This window comes from Muntiacus reevesi, chromosome 4, assembly GCF_963930625.1.
Source record: "Muntiacus reevesi chromosome 4, mMunRee1.1, whole genome shotgun sequence".
Taxonomy (NCBI): domain Eukaryota; kingdom Metazoa; phylum Chordata; class Mammalia; order Artiodactyla; family Cervidae; genus Muntiacus; species Muntiacus reevesi.
Genome location: NC_089252.1, coordinates 57,827,608 through 57,852,238, shown reverse-complemented (window position 1 = coordinate 57,852,238; position 24,631 = coordinate 57,827,608). Strand labels below are relative to the sequence as shown.

The window sequence follows — 24,631 nt, the reverse complement described above, 5'->3', positions numbered from 1 at the left end:
GGGGAATACACATTTTTAACATGTTCCCAGGTGATACTGATGCCCCTAAATTTAGAGGACAACCATTAAAGCAAATAAACCATCTGAAGGGTTTTAGGAAGGGACAGTCAGGGTTCTTAAAAGGCCAGGTGCCTTCACCTCTCTGGGACTTAATTTTTCACACCTGTACATCTGTAAAATAAGGGTGTCTCTAACGTTTTTCTGGCTATCAGTTTGGGTTTCACGCATTCTCATTGCCCAAGAGTAACTGAAGAGGTACATCTTTCTGATGAGGGGTCAGGGGTAATCTAAAGTCATAAAGCACTGCATTTTACTCTTCAGCACAGAAGCCTTCAAATGCTTTTCCATTGCTTTTCAAATAAAAGTCAAAACTCTCATCTTGGCTCACAGACCCTACAAAATCTGGCCAGTTTAAGTTCCTGGTCTCATCTTCCTCTTTTCGCTCCACTCACACTGGCCCTTTGCCTTCTCCTTAAGCCAGCTTATGTTCCCACAAGGCCTTTGCAGTTGCTATTCCTTCTGCTCCTAACACTCTTCAGCAGCTCTTCATAAGATTTGCCCCTCGCTTTGTTCCATCACTTTGTTCTGCTTGATTTTATTTAAAGCACTCACTACCATCTTAGATAACCGTGTTTGCTTGTAAACTTGTTTACGTTCGGTTTCCTCCACTAAGCTGTCAACTACTTGAGCACAAAGCCACAGTCTCTCGTAAACCGGTGTCCCGAAGTGTCTGGCAGGTAGGTGGAGCTCAGTAAATACAGGTTGGCCGAATGCCTGCAGCAGCCAGCCGCAAAACGGCCACGGATACGTCCTGGCGCGGAGCGGACGGGACGCGCAGCGGTCCGGAGGCATGTCGGTCAGCAGGAAGATCTGGGCCGCTCTGTCCAGCCTGGCCCGGCAGTGGACCTTGGAGGACGAGGAGGAACAGGAGCGAGAACGCCGGCGGCGACACCGGAACCTGAGCTTTGCCACGGACGACGAGGACCCGCTGGCCCCCGGGACTGCTGAGCGTGGAGGAAGCAGAGGGGCCCCGGCCATCAGCCCCAGACCCCAGAGATGAGGAGGATGTCTGGGCCGTCCTGAGGATGCGGCAGGAGAGGAGGCAGAGCCGCCGGAGGCCAGGCAGGCGCCTCCGGCGTCCGAGGAGCAGGTGCAATCGCCGTGCGGCCGGAGACTGAGCCCAGAGCGCGGCTCCGCGGAGGAGGCGGGCCTGGCGGCAGTGCGCCTGCAGGCTCTGAGAAGCCGTCTGCTGCGAAGACACTTGAGCCGGAAGCGAGCCTGGACCCTGAGACCCCCAGCCCCAGTAAACGCTCCGTGTCCCAGAAGATCGCTGTGCTGGAGGAGCGCGCCGTCTCAGGAAAGGGGGCGGTTCCAGACAAAGCCAGCGTCTCGGAGAAGAGAATGGTGTCTGAGAAAGCCAGTGTCTGAGAAAGCCACCGTCTTCAAGACAACCCCGGCCCCCGAGACGCAGCCGGCCCCAGGCAGGGCCGTGGCCTCAGCGCGGCCCCAGCCTCAGCGGAGCGCCCGTCCAGCCCCGGGGGGCAGCGGGGCGCTGGGCCTGAGAAGGAGCCCGAGTCCTCGGCAGGGCCTCTGCCCCGGGCTGGCGGCCTCCCGCCCGTCACTCTGCAGGTGAGGACCCCCAGCACGGACGCTGAGGCCGAGGTCCCCTCGCCAAGACGGGCCTCGCCCACCTTCAGCAGCGCCCTGCAGCGCTCCAGGCCCCGCACCACCTCCTTCCGGGTGAGCCCGTGGAGAGACAGCTCAGAGGCGGCCTTAACCCGCAGCGCCAGCATGAGGCTCCCGGCCAGCTCGGTCAAATTAGGCCCGAAGCTGGAGCGATACCACTCGGCCATACGGAGATCAGAGTCCGACAAGTGTGCAAGCCCCCCCGCACTGAGTTCCTCGTGGCTCCCGTGGATGTCGCCAGCAAGCGCCACCTCTTCGAGAAAGAGCTGGTGGGCCAGAGCTGAGAGGGCCCAGTCTCCGTCTGCAAGAACTTGCAGCTCTCAAGGGTGGTGACGTCGCAGCTCAACCTGTGGATCGGCAGGACCCAGGAGTCAGCACAGCAGGGCCGGCAGAACCAGGAGCCCCCGCTGGGTGCCGAGGTGTGAGGAGCCAGTCTCAGGCCAGCAGCCGCGCCGGTCGCCTTTCCCACCCGCTTTCTGCCCTGGACCAGGAGGCCGCTGGCCGGCATCCTCCCCGCCCCTCTGGGGCAGGTGTGCCCTGTGCCTTGTCCGGCTGCGGGCACTGCGCGTCTGCACGCAGCCTCGCCACCCTGTCCACGCGGACTCCTGCTCTTCCTCCTCCTCCGGGGCCGGCAGGTCGCACCGGTGTCTCCCTGCACCTCTCTCAGGCTGGCCCCCACGGTCCCTGCGCCGCCTACCAGGCTGGAGGAGCCGCACTGACCCCTCCCGGGCCCTGCCTCGCTGCCCTTCACGCCCCATCTGCTGCCCTGGCCAAGCCGTCCTGGGCCCCCTCCCCTGGGCCAGGCTTGCAAAACTCCACGGATACTTCTTTTACTCCGTACCCTAACCCACTGGCTCAAACCCACGTCTCGGCAGCCCCAGTAACTCCCCCACCTCCTACAACGACCCCGAACTAGTCCTCACTCACCAGACGCCTGCCCCACTTTCCACTTTAATGCACTGGACAAGGGAATGGCAGCCCACTCCAGCGTTCTTGCCTGGAGAATCCCAGGGACCGCGGAGCCTGGTGGGCTGCGTCTATGGGGTCGCACAGAGTCAGACACGACTGAAGGGACTTAGCAGCAGCAGCAGCAATGCCACCTGGAAAGCCGTTACCACATGCACTTGTTAGAATGCATAGAACTGCAATCCTAGAAAAGGTGAATTTTATGGCTTATACTAAATTATACTGACTCAATAAAACTGACTTAAAAATCAATCATTTTGTGATTTCCTAACTATAATGCTGATGTTGAATAAGCTTTCATTAACACTCGATGCAAACCAGTGTGGGGAAGGTGGGCAGGTCGTCTGTCTTTCAAATCACTAGTCCAGATGTTCTATTGTAACTGCCTTGTTCTGTCTGAGAAGACAGACTTTTTTAGGCGGGCAGGGCCCGTGACTGACCGAACTGCTCCTGGAGGCCACTACCGTCCCTCCTGGAAGATGTCCTCCATGCCACGGACACCTGCTCACCACCCACACCATCCATGGATGCCCAGATATGAAGTGTCAGGTAACTGCTGAGATTGTATTTGCTCAGCTTTGACGATCTCTCAACCACACTGTGGAGGCTGTTTCACTATTTATCATAAATGCTCTAATGAATACACAGTCATGGACAGAAGTCTAGAGCCCTGCAGCCTTCACCCAGCAGAGGCAAGTGCAGACCAGTGTCCAGGAGCAGCCGTGAATGGACATGCTCATCCTTCTGTCATTGTATGTGAATCTACTCTTGTTCTAGGTGACAAGAAAGGATAACCAGCATCATCTTAATTCAGAGAACGGAATCTCTTTGAGGACAGAGGGTCAACAGATTGTATGCTTAGGATATAAAGTGTCTAATGTGAAGTTTTAGGACTCCTGAATCTGGGAGATTCTAAGTTTGATTTTAAGAGGGTCTGGGGCTTTAAAAAAAAATTTCCATCATTGATTTATTCTACCCACATCAGTTCAACTCTAGTGTACACTACTTTGCTATAGCCCAAAACAGAATACTTCATGATACTTTAGTGGAAGCAAAACATAGTAGATATAATCATGACCACCATCCAAAAAGTCACTGTAACAGTGGGTAGGCATGCAAACCTTGGGACTTAGGTGCAAAACCCACATACTAGCTTTGTGAGCTTGTGAAGTTCATTAACCCCACTGACCCTATTCTCTCTTCTGTAAAGATAACAAATGTCTCTTGATGTATTTGCTGTGATGGATAAATGGGATAACATATATGTGAAGAGTTTTGCAGGCTGCTTCAACAAACGGTTCCCTGGTGGCTCAGATGGTAAAGAATCTGCCTGCAATACAGGAGGTCCAGGTTCAATCCCTGGGTGGGGAAGAATCCCCATGGACAGAGCAGCCTGGCGGGCCACAGTCCATGGAGTCGTAAAGAGCTGGATACGTCTGAGCAACTGACACTTTCACTTTCAACAAGTAGTAGTCACTTGCCCACCTGTCATTTACAGCCCACGGGAGGTGAGGCTCTCTCTTCCCCTTGAGTCCAACCCACGCTCTCGTCTTCCTGTAACAGGACTGGCGGTCACTGCTGTTGCTCCTCCCCGGAGGCAGGCACAGCGGATTTATTTATGGCCGACACTTGTGTGCTGCTGCAGGGGGGAGCCTCCAGGAATAACGCTGCACTTACCTGGCTCACGCTCAGTCACCGTCCCCAGAACTGAGGTGGAAGCGGCCAGCCTTGGGAGCGTCCACCTGTCAGCGACAGCTCTTCAGCACCAGCCCAACTGGGAACCCTCGGCGTCTTTCTCCCACTGGGCCTCTCATGGATGCCCCCAATCCTTCCCGAAGCTCCTGAGCGCAGAAGATCTCAGGAGGCTGCTGTGCCTCCATGCAGCCCAGCCTGCCCTGTCCCCCCACACCGGCTCTGCAGACCAAGGGCAACTGTGGAGTGATTCTGTCAGGGCGTGAAGGATCCCATTATAACAAATCTCCAGCCAACAGACACCAATTGGCTTTACCTTCGTGTGACTGAACAACCACTCCCGTGATCACAAAATCTACCTCAAGGCTACCAGCTCCCCTTGTTTCCAGACGCTGATGAGCGTGGCATTTGCAGTCTGTTTTCATGGTTTCCCTCTCCCAGCACCTCTTTATTATAATATTATTTTTGTTGTTGTTTGGTCACTAAGTCATGTATGACTCTTGCGAACCCACAGATTGGAGCCCACCAGGCTCCTTTGTCCATGGGATTTTCCAGGCAAGAATACTGGTGTCAGTTGCCATTTCCTTCTCCAGGGGGATTGAACCCAAGGACTGAACCCGCGTCTTGGGTGTCTCCTGCATTGCAGGTGGATTCTCTACCACGGAGCCACCTGAGAAGCCCAATAGTATTATTAATACATAAAGTAACGAAAACAGAAAACATCAATAGAAAACATTCCATGCTTCTAACCACATAAGATATGTATGCCAACAAGTAAAATACAAGACACAGTTTTCATGGGTGAACGTGTTGTCTAGAAGCCAAACGGCAGCATTCTACAACGTCCCAGAGGCCAGAGCAGCCCACAGAGCAAGCGGCAGCTCGGGGCCCTTCCACTGGGAGTCCTGCTGTGAAAAGAGGTCCTATTGGAGACATATTTACATTTCACCAAATAAGAGGTTAAGACGGCCAAATAAACATATGAAATGATGCTCAGTCAGGGGCTGCAAATGTCAATCAAATTAAAGCCACAGTGACATCTTTTAGAATGGCTAAAACTAAAATAAACAAGCAACTGACACTACCGAGTGCTGGTGAGGATGTGGAGTGACTGGGGATGCGAAGTGGTACCGGCACTTCAGAAAACAATTCGTTTTTTACAGTGTTAAATATATATATTTGCTATATGATCCCACAGGCTTCCCTGATAGCTCAATTGGTAAACAATTCACCTGCCATGTAGGAGACCCCAGTTCAATTCCTGGGTCAGGAAGATCCCCTGGAGAAGGGATAGGCTGCCCACTCCAGTATTCTTGGGCTTCCCTGGTGGCTCAGCTGGTAAAGAATCTGCCTGCAGTGCAGGAGACCTGGGTTCCATCCCTGGCTTGGGAAGATCCCCTGGAGAAGGGAAAGGCTACCCACTCCAGTATGCTGGCCTGGAGAATTCCATGAACTGTATAGTCCATGGGGTCGCAAAGAGTCAGACACGACTGAGCGACTTTCACTGTCACTATGATCCCACAAGTCCACACCTGGGTATTCACCCAAGAGAAATGAAAACACATGTCCACTCAAATTATTATAGCAGCTTTATCTGTAATTGCCCTAAGCTGGAAAAAATACAAGTGTAGGTCAATAAATGGTGGTACATCCATATAATTGAATACTAGTCAGCAATAAAAAATGAACTAACCACCAATGTACCCAATAACATAGATGGCTCCCAAGGGTATTATGCTGAAAGAAGATAAACTCAGCTGTACGATTCCATTTGGATGACATTCTGTAAAAGGTAACACCACAGAGACAGAGACAGATGGTGATTACCGGGAATATGAAGGGGAGTGAGGAGGAAACTGACCACAAAGAGAAATGGCAGCAGTGAGGGGCAGGAAACAGCCTACGTCCTGACTGCAGTGGTGGTCATACAAATGCATAGTTTTGTCAAAACTCACAAAACTATACACCTAAAAAGAGTGAACTGTAGTGGATATAAATTACAAACTCGATAAACCTGATGTAAACAAAAACTTGCTTTTTTCCCATGATAGAGTAAGTACTTTTGAAAAGTTCTAAGTGCTTTAAATATGCATCTTTTCTTCATGGTTCCTTTGCCATTGAAATAGAGAGGCCATAAAAGCCAATAAAAACGAACTTGCTTTTCCATTTCAGTAGGATGATTTACTGCCTCTGCCTAGACTAAGGTAACACATAGGAGTCTCATCATAAGAATGCAGTTTTTCTCGTGACTCTACAGTCTGTGTAGCCTTGTTTCCAGGGCTACATCTTCTCGTGAGAAATCAAGCGCCTTGGTCACAGTGAAAGCTACTGCAGGCCCAGTTCCTGCCCAGAGGGATTTGGGACCTACACCACAACTTCTTCTGTGCTGGCGGCCAATTTATTGTCCTCCCCACGCTGGGAGAGAAACCCAGGACTCTAGCAGAAAGACAAACGTGGCATTCCAACCCACACATTCCAGTGTCCTTCACTCCACCAAAGTGTCAGCGCTATGAAGGACCCACCAGGGCCCATTCTAACTGTGCGGCCCCAGGAAGGCAGTGAGGGTATCTGGGGACTGGCTGGCACAAGCCCACTTTCCTCCATGAGTGACGTCAGACAATGGGGACTTGGATCAGCCACAGTCTTGTCAGCTGACTGTGGAGAAGGCACATCCCTCAGAGCTAGCTTCGGAGAGCAGGAAGCTGTCTGAGGGAGGTGGCAGAGTTAGCTTTTAGTGCTATGTGGTCTATATGACAGGAGGAAAACACGATGTCTGAGATCATTTCTGTGTCCAGAAATGGACGGTGTAAGAGGCAGAGTGGAGAGTGACGAACAAGCTGGGTCTCCACTGCTGGGAACTTGTAGGAGCTCCGCTGGTGCTCGGAAGCTCCTCACCCCCGCCCACCCTCACACCAGCCCTAGAAACCAACAGTACCTTCCGTTTACCCAGGTGGAAATAAGGCTCAGAAATGAAGTGACTGCACAAGGTAGGTCAGTTGGCGGTGGGGCTGAGTTTTGACGCCAGGTCTGATTGCAAACCTCCTCTTGTTCCATCAGATATGGGAAAAGGGTAACTTCATCAGCCTCTCGTGGTAGAATGAAGTGACCAGATCAGACCTGGAATTTGGCATTTTAACTTTTATGCTGTTAGACATACTATTCTTCAATGGAGAATTTTTGGAAAGTGTTTGTACATGCTAGTTTTATTAATACTAAGGTAATGGGGGGAAGAGATACTGGCTAAGCGTGAGTTTCAACCTCACCCTGGGGTCAAGATAGCTGGAGTAGTAACGTGGACAGACAGACAGACAGACATAAAGTCAGACTTGCAAGAGCCACAAGAAACCATGGTGCCGTGAGTCACAGAGGGTCACATCAGAATCACTGAGGGGTCCCTCCATACTTGAAAATTTATTAACTTCAAACCTTGGGCCACATGAGGCTGCTCTACCAACAGAGGCAGTTCCTCCTCAGGGGCCACCAGGAAGTGCTGGTCCAGGGTTTCCAGCCTCTGTGACCCCGTACCTTTGTTGATATCTTCCAGTGATACCACCTGACATGCTTGTGCCCCCTGCTGGCTCCACCACGGCCCAATTCCAGGCCCCCATCTATTTTCGGCAAGGCTGTAGTAGGTGCAAGGTAGTCTGTTCACCAGCATAGCCCTGGGGAGTCAGAAATTGCACAGACAACCCCTCCCCAGCACTGCAGCAGAACAATGTTCACAGTCCTCCCCAGCAAGCTAGAACACCCCTGAACTCTCTAGTTATCCTCATCCTCTTTTTCAGGGATGTTTGTGGCCCAAACATTGAAAACACACTGAATAAAAATGATTCAGACACACCAACCAAACGTTTGGGCCTTTGAATGATTTATCCTTTCTCGCAAAAGGACGCTATGCAGCTCATACCCAGAGCCCCTCAAAGCAGATGGCCAAAGGGAGTCACGTGCCATCAGAGACTGTCAAAGAGAAAAAACTTCAAGTTTATATCTCTTCCACCAGAGCCAGCACTTGGGCTCAGGTTCACCCTTTCACCCAGTACCTCACCATCAAGAATCTGTTCATTAAATCGCCTAAACGGTGAACACATCGTTCATCCGTTTATGGAACAGGTTCCTCTACCCAAAGGCTCTGACCAATTTCATTGATTCTATAAACTATCCCTTTCCCACAATCTGTGCCAATGGAATGCAAGAGTACTGTAGACTCAGTACGGTCATCATGGGTATCTGGCTTTTGAAGGAATTTCAGTACTGAAACATGAACGCAAGTCTCTCACTTGCAGGAATTCACTGTACTCCGCAGCAAGGGAGCTTGCTCACCGCAGAAGGAAGCCCTGATCAGCGCTGGGAAATGCTTCTCCCCTGATCCTGCTGCGCCCTCCCCACGCCATCTGATAACCAGCCACGTGCCCGCAGTAGAGAGATGGCAAAAAGGCCCCACACCCCACTCGCCGTCCACCAACCCCTCGGGGCTCCCGCGGCTCTGCGTCCCCTCCCCTCCAGCCTGAGCGGTCCCCACGCCCCACTCGCCGTCCACCAACCCCTCGGGGCTCCCGCGGCTCTGCGTCCCCTCCCCGTCAACCTGAGCGGCCCCACGCCCCACTCGCCGTCCACCAACCCCTCGGGGTTCCCGCAGCTCTGCGTCCCCTCCCCTTCAGCCTGAGCGGTCCCCACGCCCCACTCGCCGTCCACCAACCCCTCGGGGTTCCCGCAGCTCTGAGTCCCCTCCCCTTCAGCCTGAGCGGTCCCCACGCCCCACTCGCCATCCACCAACCCGTCGGGGTTCCCGCAGCTCTGCGTCCCCTCCCCTTCAGCCTGAGCGGTCCCCACGCCCCACTCGCCGTCCACCAACCCCTCGGGGTTCCCGCGGCTCTGCGTCCCCTCCCCGTCAACCTGAGCGGTCCTGTGTCTTGCTCCGCTCAAAGAATGAGGCGGCAGTGCCAGCCTGCCGGTTCAAGCTCAGTCTCAAAAAGCACGGACGGCTTTGCTTGCTCTCTGGGAACCCAGCCACCAGCAGGACAAGCAGGCCAGGGCAGCCTGCTGGGAGAGCGAGGGGACCACAGGGAGAGGGTTCAGTCCAGCATCCAGGCGGCCGACCCCCAGCCAACCAGCCGGCAATCTGCACGTGGGTCAGCAAGTCCAGCCAGGCTCACCCAGGCCTAATGAACCAACCAAGCTGAGCCAACTCACAGGGGAGGGAGCTAAGTCAATGGTGGTTGTTTTAAAGCCCGGGGTTTTGGGGGTACCTTGTTACACATGCAGGGCCCTTTCTCCTCCTGCCCTACGAAGGCTCCAATATCTCACACTCAAACTGTTCTTTTCCTTATAAGGGGAGTGAAGAAATTAATTCTTTCTGAGAGTTGAACTAGGTGTGGGTAGAAGACACCAGACTCCATTTCCCTTTCAACTCCTCCCCTGCATAGCCAACACACACTTTATTATTAAAACAAGGCACTGTATGTCCCAGCTCTTGCCAAGGTTTCCACCAATGACACAATATAACCAACATTTAATACAACGGCACACCACACAGATCAGAAAGAAGTCAGGTCATTATTTCATAAAAAGATTTGCTTAAACAAGCCAAGAAAAAGTTTGCCGTCAAATATACGTTTAATAATCTCTTTATCACATTCCCCAGTTTTTCATTACTGTCTTCATTTCACCCTGTTTACATCTGTCATACACAACTCTATAACACACAGACACAGAGCTATATTTGCTATCTATTTCCTATCATTTAATTGTCTTTGGATCAATATAGAATTAGCAGGAATCAGCGTGGGAAAGAATACTACCTTTTCCTGAAAGTAGATTCTTATGTGTCTATTTAGCATCTTTTATTTAAGGAGCTCAAGATACTTTAACATTCACTGTAGCATTCTTTTGTTATTGCCAAGTAGGGAAAGTGTCAAAAATTATCATTAGTGCCTTTTTGTAGGAAAAATTAAAAAAAAAAAAGAAAGCAGAGAAAGGTAAAGTATCAGTGAGATGGTGACAGTCACAGGAGAAACTTGGGTCTTTAGCTCTGCCTTCTCCTCAGTGAACTACAATATAACAAAAGGTATGATAGTTACTTCCATTTGTAATAACATCTCTCTTTGGATGGATGAGAAAAGGGCAGTGCAGACAGTAAATTCTCACCAACGGATCATTCCGGCAATAAGCTTATTTTCTGCCATTTTTCATGCCTGCTAAGGAGCCACAGAAATTATAGAGCCACCTCTGCTTCTCCATTAAAAGTCATAATTGACAGCTGCTATTCTAGCATTTCCAACAGACCTGCAATCAACAGGGAGAAACCCCTGATCAATGGTCATTCCCTTCAGCTGGGCATTTGAGGTCATTCAAGTCTGGACAGTGACTAGTATTAGCGCTTTCAAAACCTACCAGATCCACAAAATCAATTTTAATATGCTCAGGCATTGTACGGAGAAGGCAATGGCACCCCACTCCAGTAATTTTGCCTGGAAAATCCCATGGACAGAGGAGCCTGGTAGGCTGCAGTCCACAGGGTCTTGAAGAGTCGGACACCACTGAGCAACTTCACTTTCATGTTTCACTTTCCTGCATTGGAGAAGGAAATGGCAACCCACTCCAGTGTTCTTGCCTGGAGAATCCCAGGGACGGGGGAGCCTGGTGGGCTGCCATCTATGGGGTCGCACAGAGTCAGACATGACTGAAGCGACTTAGCAGCAACAGCAGTAGGCACTGTAACTTTAGTATTTGAGGAAAACAAATGCCAACTGGCCACAATAGATGAAACACCCCAGGCAACTCCTTTCAACCTACTCACACTGTATGTTTCCTCACAAGAGCACTGATGCTGAGAGAAATCATCTCTGTGATAAATTCTCTTAAGTTCACAATATAAGGATTTGGTTTTTAATTCAGATGCATGGAAAATAACAGGAAAGTTTTCCACTTCTACAAAGCTAAACTACAGACACACAGGTAGGAAGCAAATGGGGCCTACTGCCTAAACACATTTATGCTATTCTTGTTTAGAAAGAAAAAATGCACAGTAACATCTTTATTCTTCCTTTCTTGAACTTTCGCAGCACCTTTTTTTTTTTTTCCCACTGAGGCCATCCCATATCCTACTCATTTTCCACACGCTTTTCTCATTCTCAAGAATGAGAATGCCAAGTGCAGCAAGCTGGAGTTTTAGCGATTTAGTTACCCAAGTTTTGCTGCCTCTGCTGGAATGGGTATGCACATTCATCTTGGCATATGGATGGGGATGGGGATGAACCATTTTGAGATGGATTAAAGGAGTCAGACACAAATTGCAGCTTTGAGCTGCCTCAAAGTTGACACACACTTAAAAATATTTAGGGGGTTTTCCCTTCCTTTAGAAAATTGAGAACTCAGGGGACTTCCCTGGTGGTCCAGTGGCTAAGGCTCCATGCTCCCAATGCAGGGGGCCCGGGGTTCGATCCCTGGTCAGGGAAGTAGATCCCACATGCTACAACTAAGACCCAACACAGTCAAAGAAATTAAAAAAAAAAAAAAAAAAAAGAACTCAGAAAAGTTTTCAAAAGCTCAAAGTCTCTCCTCTTGTTCCCCAAGCTTCCCGCCAGGTTTCACATTCCTAGTCTTTTCCCAAAAGTGCTTAGTACAGACTCCTCGCCCCCTCCCCCTCCATCACTACACACAGGCACCTACTTGTGAGAAGGGGTCAAAGAAATATAAAGAAGACCGTCACCCGGAGGAGAATTTTCAAGAAAATCGTTAAGTAGTAAAAGAAAGAAACGGATGGGGTGCGGTAGGGTGGGGTGAGGAGACAGTATCAAGAAAAACTTTATGAAAGACAGTGAAATACAAATGTCAAATATGGAGGAAGGGTGGGGAGGGGGAGAATACAGACCCAAATGGAATGGGCCAGTCATAGAAACAGATGCCATGAAGAGACAAACTATTGATGAGCTGATAATGGGAGGTTAAAGGAGAAGAAAAACTATAAAAGGAGGTAAAAAGCGGAGCGACTGAAGACAGCAACGTGTACCTGTGCAATGCGTTGACACTTGACTGTGGACGGCAGAGTAGTAATAACAAACGTACATTTTTTCCCCCAGAAAGTCCTCGATTCCATTTAAGCCAGATGGACGAAGGACGCCCGGTCATTTCACGCAGCTGTACCGAATGCAGGAGCATGAAGGCGCAGACCCTGGCCCATGGCCCCGCCCCTCCGAGACCACGCCTCCCGCCCCGCCACGCCCCGCCCCGCCGCCAGGCTGCGACGCGGCTTCCGACGTGCGCGGCCGCGTGTGGAGGCCCCGCGGTTCCGAGCGGCGCCGCTCACCGCCGCGTTTCAGCCGTCCCCTGCTCCTGCACCGGCCTCGAGGCCTTGTCTGCAGCTGGGGCGCCGCGCTCCTGCAGTCCTGGGCCCACGTCGAGGCCCGTGCACGCGTCCGGGAAGCGCGGCCCGAGGCCGGCGAAGGAGTCGCGGCGTGGCGGGCTCTCCTCCTGCACCGGGTGGCCCGCCGGCTCCCCCGCGCCGCCGCCTGACGCCGCCGGGCCCTCCTGCGAGTTCTGACTGACGTAGACCACGATGATGTCGCCCTTGAAGTTCATCACCTGCCCGCTGGAAATAAACGTGGAGTTACTGTTTCCAGTCACACTGCCTGCAGGGGAGAGGAAGAGGGAAGCGCAGAGTGAGTCAGGGATCTGGGCGGGAAGCCGGCCTTGTGAGGGACGGGGCCCGGTGGACCCGCCCCCGGCTCCTGACGGGCTTCGTCACCTCACCCGGCCTGACCGAGACAGGAAGGGCGCGAAGACGAGACGCCTGAGGCGTCGTCGCTGGCCGCATGGGCGACACGCGGGCAGGACCGCAGACCCACAGATGGGTTCAGGTGTTGCCGACCGGCGCGCGCGTGTGACGGATGCGTCACAAACACGGCCGAGGGCGCAGCAGTGGTCCGTGTACCCGGAAAGATGCAGAGGCTGGAGGGAAGGCTGCCGCCTGACCGGACCCTGGGGCCCGCCTCAGCCCAGCCTTCTCGCCCAGCGGACTCTCATCTTTTTACCTACCCGAGAGGTCCCTGAGCTCAGCCCTGGACGGCCCTGGGACCACGTGGGCTCAGTATCCAGCAGAAATTAACTTCCTTAACCTTTTTTTTTAACTCCTAGAAAAAGAGTCATAAGACTAACATGAAAAGGAAAAAAAAAAAAACAACCAGAAACAATCCTACAAATCACTGTTCCTTCTGAACCCTGAGGTGGGGGGTTGTTTTGTCCCCAGGGTGTTCTATCATGACCTTTTGTGGGTGACTGGATTTAGTCTTTAATTAGTGGGGCTTTTGAAAACCAAATAGAAAGTTCAATGAATGTTAGGACATCTACTGCCTCTTATTCTCCTATTTTAAAGACTGATTGCTCTAGAAATGACCGGGGCAAAAATCAGTGCCAGAAACCAAGCAGAAGCAGAAAAGCCCCAACCGTCAACAACACAAGCAGAATCTTTTAGTCTGACCAGCGAAGGTGAACAGCAGAACAGTGCCTCACTATTAACTTCATCTTTTTTGTTCCTTTTCTGTTATGACAAAGCTTAAAAAAAAAATTTACACAAGTAAAACTGTTTTTGTCATTACTCTCCACGAAGAGATTTCCTCCAATATGGAAGGCATATTTTGGATGGTCTGACTGAAGAACCAACAGCATCCAGGGAATCGCAGGAGCCTTCCATCCACCCAAAGGGCACCTGCAGAGATGCTGAGACACGCCCCGTGGCCCATTACAGAGATTTCAATGAAAACAGATTCAAATATATGAGCCATAAATTGGAAGTCACAATTGAGGATTTATAACTCACACTGTTTTTCCCTTGGGTAGCTGTGTTGTGTGTGCCCCTAGATGGGTGGTGGTGGGGATTTATTTATTAATTCCCCAAGCAACTTAGGCAAGGCCAGCTAGTATTCCATTCACCAACTAGCCAGATTGACCCACGTTCTCCATTCCCTCTAAAACATACAGACATGATCCAGCAACCCCACTCCTGGGCATATATCCGGAGAAAACTATAGTTGAAAAGGATAATGCAGCCCAATGTTCATTGCAGTGCTGTTTACAATAACCAAAACATGGGAGCAGCCTAAATGTCCATCAACAGAGGAATGGATAAAGAAAAGTGGTACATATATACAATGGCATATTACTCAGCCATTCAAAAAGATGAAATAATGTTATTTGCAGCAACATGGATGGACCTAGAGATTATCATAGTAAGCAAGTCAGAGAAAGACATATGATACCACTTATACGAGGAATCTTAAAGGATACAAATGAACTTGTTTACAAAATAGAAGCAGACTCACAGAAAACAGTTAGCAGAGAGGACCGTGAAGGAGGGCATAACTGGGGACTTGGAATTGACATATAAACACTGCTGTACAAAGACCTGCTGCAGAACACAGGGAATCCTGCTCAGTATTCTGCAATAACCTAAAAGGGACAAAATTTGAAAAAGAATAGGTACACATATAACTGAATCACTTTGCTGTCCACCTGAAACTAACACAACATTGTAAATAAAATGAAACTCCAATATGAAATAAAAATTAAGAAATAAACTCATGTTTTTATAATCCGGCACACCCTAAGCTAGGGGTCTACTCTCCAGTATGCTGATGTCTTTCTGCTCCCACCAGTTGCCAAGTTCTCAGGTCTGTTTTTAACTAGTTGAACTCATGAAATCTAATTAAATACAAGCATACCTTATTTTCTTGCTTGAGTTTATACTGCTTTGAACACACTGGGTTTTGTATAAATTGAAGGTTTGTGGCAACCCTGCAATGTCAGATAATGTCAGCATTTTCTTGGCAATAAAGTATTTTTAAGGTATCTACATTGTTTTTTAGACATGCTGTTGCACTTAATAGACTGTGTTATGGTGTAAACACAACTTCATATGCACTGGGAAACTAAAAAGTTCATGTGACCCACTTTACTGTGATGTGTGCTTTATTGCGGTGATCTGGAACTGAACCTATAATATACCCAAGGTCTGTCTGTCTCTTTGTGTAAAGTTGTGAAATGTAAGTGTGAGAAAAGGCAAATGTTTCTTAGAAAACTAAAGTGAATGCTTTGCAATGACCCAAATAAATGTGAGCCACAAAACACAAAAGACATCAACAAGCTGCTGAACTGGACAAGGCATCTGTTAAAAAAAGAAAACGAGTCTTTAAAAATGAAGGCATTTACACTCAAATTTGTTCTGCAAAGATCTGTAATTTCCCATTCCCCACTAAAGAAACAGAAATTGGAAATTATGATGGTGTGGTTAATGTGAAAAGGCTCAGGAAATTATAATCAACCAACACATATGTCCTTGTACTAAAAAAAGTCGATGTGTGAATGTAAGTTACATGTTTTAAGTTAAAGATGTTTAAGATACGAACTTGTAAATGACTTTTCAAGTAACTCGGTAACTAACCAAGCCTGACACAAGGGCTCCTACCATAGCATAGAAGCAGCAGAGTGAATGAACATGATAACTAAAGTAAGAGAAGTCTTCCTGCTTGAGGGATCACTAGTTAGTTAACACAAAAGTCAAAGTGAGAAATCAAAAGTGATACATGTATGCCATAAACATTCCATTCCAATTTAAAATATACCATGTTTAACAATAAGTAATCTACTAATTTCAATGGCGTGCTAGTCTCAGCCGCTCAACTTCCATGGCAAAAAGATTTGGGCTGCTTAGAGTGGTGTCTCACTCCCTGAAGGGCAGAGAGCACATGAGGTGACTAGTGAGACGCTGGCTTCAGTGGCTGCCCGAGTCAAGGAGGGCCGGAAACGGGGCTGGGACGGAGGAGCAGACAGGCTCTGAAAGCCCTGGTCCTCCCTCAGCTTGGCCCCAGCTCGCTGTGGAATCTGGGACAAACCACCTACCAGCATGGCCTGCTCCTTTATGAAACAAGCACCAACATTCAAGCCCAGCTAGCCTGACAAGGTGCAGCCGCCAGAGCAGGCACATGATAAATGTGAAATGAATGAATATAGGAGTGCATGAATACCAGGCAGGACGGCAGAGGGTCGAATGAGATGGTGGCTTGGAAAACGCTTGGGAAATAACAGAATTTTTCGCAGGTACAAGGTTGGCCTTACTACTCCCAGAACCTAATAGCTGTGGTCATGGTACCCTCAAGGAAAAAAGGGAACTGGGAAATGTCTCGAGTAGTCATGTTATTTTTCCATTGCTGTCTTGTTGAAGGATTTCAACTGATCTTGAAGCCTGAAAGGGCACTTACCTCTAGATATCTAACCAACTTTTGTTTTCTTTGCTGAAGTGATCCATCACTCTAACCATCTCTGGTTTGAACACTCATCTGAGTAATTCTGCACAAAGTACCCCACTATCTCGTTTTTCATCATGCAGGTCAGCTGTGAGTTGGATGTCACACTACAGTGGGTCAAGGTTCCTTTCTTTCTTTCTTTTTCTGGCTGGACCACACAACATATGGGATCTTAGTTTTCAGACCAGAGATTGAACCTGCACCACCTGCATTGGAAACTCAGTCTTAGCCACTGGACCAAGGAAGTTTGAGAGTAGTCAAGGTTTTGGCTGAGTTGGGATATCCTTATCTTGTGTTATGCCTCAGTCCAGAATTGTCCTTGCCTACAAGTAATCATCCCTTAAGACCTGCTTTCTACCATTCGGCGGGTTTTACACGGTCATGCGAACGGCCCCTGAGAGGGCGAGGCAATAGGACTCCATATCCACACGGTGGGTGCTGCATGGTTGCCGTGGTTTCTGCAGTTGGTGCAAGCCCTGGAAGGGGTAGCTCTCTCCACTGAGAACCAAGCACGGCAGGTTGTTCTGATGTTCGGGGAGACTTTTCCCTTGCTGGTGGCTGGTAAGGAGGGGATGTGAAGAAGGAATGGGGTGCATGAGACTTGTCCAAGATGCCTTAAGAAGACTTGAGGTCTTTATAGGTTCCAGTTGTCCACAGGGGCTTCCTCAGTGGCTCAGCAGGTATTCTTATCCACCTGCAATGCAAGAGTTGCAGGAGACGTGGGTTTGATCCCTGGGTCAGGAAGACCCCCTGGAGGAGGGGTCTGGGAAATCCCATGGACAAAGGAGCCTGGTAGGCTACAGTTCATGGGGTCACAAAGAGTGAAACACGACTAAAGTGACTGAGGACACACATACAAGCCACAGACCTCTGGGAATACAAGCTTAACCAGGTCAGTAGCTTCCCTCTTCGTCACTATCTGAAGTTGTCTTTCGGCCAGCTTTTCCCCCATCAAAGTGGCCCCTGGCATTTATTTTAACTTTATTTTACTTGCAAAACAGGATGAGGTTGGAGGCATGTGGAAGAAAGAGCTTTCCTCACCAAAGAATCGGTAACTGCAACAGAGGGGACTCAGGCCAGGGGAGCCTTCACCTCTTCACACAGACACTAGCGTCTCTTCCCATGGAAACTTCTGGGCCTGGCCTGGCCACTGCCCCTCGCTCAACCTGAGTAGCCAGTGATCCCGGCCCAAGTTTGCCTGTATTCTATGGCTCACTGAGGATTCTCCAGTGCACAATAAACAAATGAAATCAGTATCATTGGCACTGATTTACAGGGAGACAGTGCCATGGCTCAAGGCACAGGCTTCAGAATCAGATGTGTGAGTTGTGGTTTCATTGCTGACTCGCTGTGTGGTCCTGGGTGAGGAATGTGCCCATAGGATTTCTGTGAGGAACTAAGAAGGTAAGCATTAGTTGCTCATCCAGGTCCAACTCTCAGCGACCCCATGGACTGTGGCCCTCCAGGCTCCTCTGTCTACGAAATTCTCCAGGCAAGAATACTGGAATGGGTTGCCATTCCCTTCCCCAGGGGATCTTCCCAACCCAGGGATCGAACCCGGTGCTCCCACATTACAGGCAGATTCTTAACGGTCTGAGCCACCAGGGAAGCCAAACATAGCCAGTACCTGGTAACACATACCTCTGATTTTGTTGTTCAGTTGCTAAGTCACTTCCAATTCTTTGCGACCCCATGGACTGCAGCATGCTAGGCTCCTCTGTTCTCCAGTTTCCCAGTTTGCTCAAATTCATCTCCATTGAGCCAGTGATGCTATCCAACATCTCCTCCTCTGTGGTCCCCTTCTCTTCTTGCTCTCAATCTCTCCCAGCGTCAGGGTCTTTTCCAACGAGTTGGTTCTTCACATCAGGTGATCAAAGGATTGGAGCTTCACTTTCAGCATCAGTCCTTCCAATGAATATTCAGGGTTGGATTTGCTTTAGGATTGACTGGTTTGATCTCCTTGCTGTCCAAGGGACTCTCCAGAGTATTTTCCAGCACCACAATTCAAAAGCATCAATTCTTTAGTGCTCAGCCTTCTTTATGGTCCAACTTTCATACCTCTGATATCACTGATAAAAATGTAAACTTCAGGATGTCAGAACAGTCTTAATATGTCTCTTAACACAAGGCGACTGTTAGACTTCTATGTGAAGGCTATCTAAAAGGATGCTTTGAGAACCAGCATGACATGAGAGTTTTGACTTTTAATTTTCTGAATATTTATTTGTTTATTTGGCTGCACCTGGTCTTCATTGTAGCATGTGGTGTACAGTTCCCTGACCAGGGATTGAGCCCCGGCCCCCTGCATTGGAAGCATGGAGTCTTAACCACTGAACCACACAGGGAAGTCTTAAGGGTTTTCATTAAATTAGAAAATCTGAAGTTTCTAACATTTAAAACTGGTTGGTTGGCTTAACATTAATATTTAATGTGACTTAGCTAGAAAAATTTTCAGGTCACTTGAGAGAGTTAAAAATAGCATTTTAAGTCAACAGAAACAATGAACAAAGTGTCCTATCACGACCAGAAAGATGTTTATACTTTGTGAACTCCCTGTTTTGCATAGCAAGCTCCATGGAATCACTATTTCTCAGGCAGAGAGAATAAGCTTCCTTGTAAGAACCCAATCCCTGAGAGAATTTACATTTTAAAGCAAGGTAATGCACACTTGTCTCCTCAAAGGCTTATTATGTTATTTAAAATGCATGATGTATGAATATTAAATCACAAGAACTATAGCAAATATTATCACCTAATTGTCATGTAGATTTTCTTCCAAGGAAAAGAACTAAAAATATACACAAACACACTCAAATTACCCAAGCTATATTGGGTTCTTCTGGAATTTTTTAAAAACATATTTTATATTTAACCCATATGCTTCTCATGTGATTTTCCTTTTTATGGAAATGCAAGATCTGTTTCAGGCATTTGGAAGAAACTGGGTCTATGATGATACGGGAAGGGAAGCAGGATTTAATAGTTCCATTCTGAATCATGCTTGAAAATTACTTAGAATGGCTCATAAATGAAACCTTTTCCAAAATGAGCCTCTTTAGAACGCAAAGAAGGCAAGCAGGGCTAAATGAGAGCATATAATGAACAAAATTTTCATATATTTTGAAATAATGCATTGACTTTCAGCACCAATGAATGCTGAATTTTATTACCAAATAACTGAACTATAAAGTATTTTTAACTTATAGAGTCATTGGGCTAATACCTGCTCCTATAATACTTAGCTAAATGTCAAACATGCGGCTCAGGTAAACAATGTTTCCCTTGTGGCTCAGACAGCAGAGAATATGCCTGCAGTGCAGGAAACCAGGGTTCAATCCCCCAGTCAGGAAGATCCCCTGGAGGAGGGCATGGCAACCCACTCCAGTATCCTTGCCTGGAGAATTCCACGGACAGAGGAACCTGGTGGGCTGCAGACCATGGGGTTGCAAAAAAGTGGGACACGACTGAGTAACTAACACTTTTCACTTTTCCAACATCAATACAAGTTAGTGGATGGCATTTCAGCAGGAAAGAGAAGCAAGCTAGAAACAGAGAAGTGTTCTTTGCTTGAGGGGAGGGGAGAAAAGGGAAGAAAACTGGGGTAAGAAGACCTTATCTGTCTCACAGGATGGAAGTGGATGGTCAAAAACAGTCGTTTCAGGACGGAGTGGGGCCCGGGAGTCGGGGGGGAGCCCTCATCCTCCAGTGTCCCAGGCTCCCAGGCCTGAGCCTGGCTGTGTCTGCACCACTGGGATGGACTAGCATCTTTACTTCTGCCACATCTGCGTCCTCCGCCCAGGACACCCAAGCCTGCCCAGGACAGCTGGTGGCAGTCCCGCCATCCCCTGCCCAGTCCCCAACCCCCGGGACAGATGGGAGATGTGGGGGACTGAGAGGAAGTCAGGGAGTAAACTGGAGCTACGGGTTCTCATTCCTCTAGTTATTCACGACTGATAAATGAATGAGTGAGCTTATGGACAGGTATTCATTTATACGGTGAGTAAGCTGCCTCGGGAGAGACTAGGAAGATAAGGCGTGGCGACGGTCATGGGAACTTCTACCAACTAGCTGGCTCGAGATGGTTGTCGTTAAAGGTGTGGGTATCCTGGGCTCAGTGAGAAAGATGCTGGGTTATTACCAGGGGCTGCCGGGGGCACAGACGGGGAGGTGCCCTCGTTTAGGAAGCAGCATTTGAGCTTCCCTGGTGGCTCAGTGCTAAAGAATCCGCCTGCAATGCAGGAGGTGCAAGACACTCGAGTTTAGTCCTTGGGTCGGGAAGACCCAATAGCGACTAGGAAATAGCAACCCAGTCCAGTCTTCTTGCCGGGAAAACCATGGACAGAGGAGCCTGGTGGGCTACAGTCCACGGGGTCACAAAGAGTCGGACACAATCTGAGCAGGGACTTGAAGGTCGGGAGGCACTGGGTGCTCTGGAAAGGGCATGGGGCAGGGAGGAGGTGGCCACAGGGAGGGAAGCGGGTGGGCCCGAGCAGGAAGGGGAGAGGTTCCCGCCAAAGGGGCTGGGCGGCATGGGCCAGGCAGAGGTGGGCGAGCCGGCGAAGGGGCCCACGCGGGGGGGCCGCGCTTTCTCAGATTATTGGTTCTTTTCATGTTGTCCACTCCCTGGCGCCCATCCCTACTACCAAGCTTTTCCAAGTCTCCACGTCTCAGTAGGACCTTAGTAAAAGACTCGATAGAGAATTGTGTAGCTGGTGCTCATGAAGAATTGTTAATTGTGCTCATGAAGAATTGTGAGCCCCGTGAAGAAACACCTCCCTCCATCAGAGAAGTGTCTGAACCAATTACGTCATCTCAGGAGCCAGAATCAAGTCACTGGCCAACTGGTGACACTTGCATCACCAGAAGCCGTTCTTTCTTCCACGTGGAATGATTTTCTAGACACAGAACCCTCCAAACTCCAGGTGAAAGAGCTTGTCAGAAAGGTAACCACCATCATGTCATCAGGAGACTTTAAGACGTAAATTAGGACACGGTGACACAAAATGCGACCACACTGTGTTTTCCCCCCTCACTGGTTTTGGTTGATAATCCTCCCTGTTCTTTAAGAGTTGTAACACAGCTAAAATAGACTCACCATCAGGTATTGTTTTTGAAAGATATGCTTATGGAGCTGTTTGAAGAGCTATCATCGTCTGCAAAAGGCAGTTGGGTGCCAAGAAGGTACTTTTCCCACTGAGGAAGTGTTCAGACCTGTCATTTCGGCACAAACCACTTGATTTGGTTGCAAGGTTTTTTTTTTTTTTTTTTTCTTTTTAAATACTCACACAAACAAATCCAAAAGCCAATAAAAAGGTTACCTCCCTCAAGTCCTGAGAAGACAGTGCCTCTTAGGATTAAGCCCACTCATAACTTTCACCCAAACACCATCCTCTTTCACACATTTTTATAGAACATAAATCATGACAATTTTTAAAAAGCAGTAAAGAAGCACTTCCCTGGTGGTCCAATGGCTAAGACACCTTGCTGCCCATGTTGGGGTTTGATCCATGGTTAGGGAGCTAGATCCCACAAGCCACAACTAAGACCTGGAACAGGCAAATGAATTTTCTTTCTTTTTTTTTTTTTTAAGTAATAATAGGCTTCCTTGGTGGCTCAGACAGTAAAGAACCCGCCTGCAATGTGGGAGACCTGGGTTTGATCCCTGGGTCAGGAAGATCCCCGGGAGGAGGGCATGGCAACCCACTCCAGTGTTTTTGCCTGGAGAGTCCCATGGACAGAGGAGCCTGGTGGGCTAGAGTCCTTGGGGCCACAAAGAGTCGGACGCGACTGACTGATGACTAAGCCCAGCACAGCACTAATGAGCAACTTCCCTGGTGGTTTAGTGGCTAAGGCTCCCTGATCTCCATGCAGGGGGACCAAGAAACAACTAAAGATCCTGCATTCCACAGCTAAGACCTGGCACAGCCGGGGGGAAAAAGCAACAATGAGAAAGCGCCACTGGACCAGGAACCAGGAGGCCATTCCATGTAGAAGTAATTATAGAGGCAACTGCACAGCCTCAAAACTCAGTCTGGCTGCTCCTCAGGCGAACATGAATCTGGCCCGCTTGCTGGCAACGCTCTACGGATGTTTTATATGGCTGAGCACCAGATTTAGACAGAAAAAGCAGTGTCAACTTCTTGCAAATTAACACCACTTAGTGGATGCTACATTTTTTTTCTTTTTCCATGCTTAGATGTTTAGTGCTGGAGAGAAATAAAGGATAAAAACAGAGATAGCCACTGTTTTAACTCTTTACAGGAAAGTTCAGATCTGCCATTTGGTGTCACGACACTAAGGGAAAATAAATGATCCCTTTCTCTTTGGCTAACGTTTTTCTTCCTAGAAACCGCGTCCGCCTTTCACACGGCAGCGACGTCACCTTCGTGACGTCAGCAACCGAGGAAGCGCCCTTCCGGCACGTCACGGACGCAGCCCCGCCCCGCGCAGGCTCCGCCCTCCCTTCCCCGCAGCCCAAGTCCTCGGGCTTTATGTGGGTGTCCAAGCAGTGGAAAGAAAAGTCACCTCCAAAAACGAAAGAGAACCACACAAACGAACCACAGAGCCAAACTTTTAGATATGGAAATCACTTAAAATCTTTGAAAAAAGAAAAAAGCTGAGGTCTTAGGAAGGAAGAACACATCAGGGTTCTTTGAAAAATACCCCCAGCTTATCTCCCTGTTTCAGTTTGACTGAGAGCTGATCGAGCATTGACACAGCAGTGAATCTGGGTAGGTGCAGCCAAACCGCAGAACAGATTCAAATTCAGCTACTCAATAAGCCAGGCGTCATCACCAGCATGAGACAAAGCGGTCCCCACCCAGGCCCCGATGGGGCTGCCTCATGGGTATAAACAATTCCCAGAGCGGCTGCTAGACCTGCTGGCAGTCTAAAAGAGGCAGGACAGCAAAAGCATCCAGGATAAAGGTGTCCCTGACGGCTTTGTGGTTTTGCAGAGGGGAGGAGGCTGTGAAGCCCTTTAAATAGTACACGTGCATATGGTTCAGATGGTGAACAGTCTGCCTGCGATGTTCTGGGAAGATCCCCTGGAGGAGGGAATGGCAACCCACTCCAGTATCCTTGCCTGGAGAATCCCATGGACAGAGGAGCCTGCGAGGCTGCAGCCCACGGGGCCGCAGAGTCGGACACGACTGAGCAGCTAACACTTTCACTTTCATATACATAGGGCTTCCCCCGTGGCGCAGATGATAAAGAATCTGCCTGCAATTCAGGAGACCCGGGTTTGATCCCTGGGTTGGGAAGATTCCCTGGAGAAGGAAATGGCAACCCACTCCAATATTCTTGCCTGGAGAATTCCACGGACAGGGAAGCCTGGCGGCCTACAGTCCATGGGGTTGCAAAGAGTCAGACACGACTGAGCAACTAACACGTTCACTTCACTTTTCATATATTTCTTTTTCTGGCGAGAGTGTCTAGAGCTTTTAGAAATTTCTGGAAGAGATCCCTGACCTCCCCGCTTCCCATAGCACAGCAAATAATCTCCAGAGCCAGAGGAAGCCCTCAGCATCAGTGACAAAGTTCCTTGTAACTACATAATAAAACAGAGCGTGTTTTACCTTCGCAGAAAGAAGCTATAATATTACAACTGGTGGGTCATTCGTGCTCAAGCAGTGGGGCAGCAATAAATCTCCATCATGATTTTAAATTGTAAAAACGTCCTCCTGGTTGCATAGATACATCCTATATGCAGTGACTACAAAAGAGGCTGCTTCTAAAAAGCATCAAAGGATAGCTACTGCCTCATTAATTTGGTCCAGAATCAAGGAACTACCCTCAATAAACACTCATGACTGAAGGATTAACTAGACAATTTTGTCTGTTGTCCTGAAATTTGTGAGTTTTTTGGGGTGGGATTTGAGGCCTAGGTTGCTTTAGGAAAAAAAAAAAAAAAAAAACCACACCCAAATCCAGAAATCTGAGGGAATGCCTTGACTTCAACCAGTCCCGAGGTCAATGTTGACACTGTCTTC

At 49.0% G+C, this 24,631-nt stretch overlaps 1 protein-coding gene and 1 pseudogene across 3 annotated transcripts in view; one reads left to right on the top strand and one right to left on the bottom strand.

The window, feature by feature from the left end:
* Positions 1 to 850: 850 nt before the first annotated feature.
* LOC136167410 (ladinin-1-like) lies at positions 851 to 4,610 on the top strand (annotated as a pseudogene).
* A 7,915-nt stretch (positions 4,611 to 12,525) lies between these two features.
* The window catches only part of TNFRSF11A (TNF receptor superfamily member 11a), a 58,222-nt gene continuing 46,116 nt past the window's right edge, over positions 12,526 to 24,631 (bottom strand). For 2 of the 3 annotated variants that reach the window (XM_065935190.1, XM_065935192.1), the window contains one exon: positions 12,526 to 12,971. In XM_065935190.1, coding sequence (XP_065791262.1) covers positions 12,646 to 12,971 — 326 coding nt within the window. In that variant the 3' untranslated portion in view covers positions 12,526 to 12,645. The remainder of the gene's footprint in view (positions 12,972 to 24,631) is intronic. The other variant, XM_065935191.1, reaches the window with a different exon arrangement.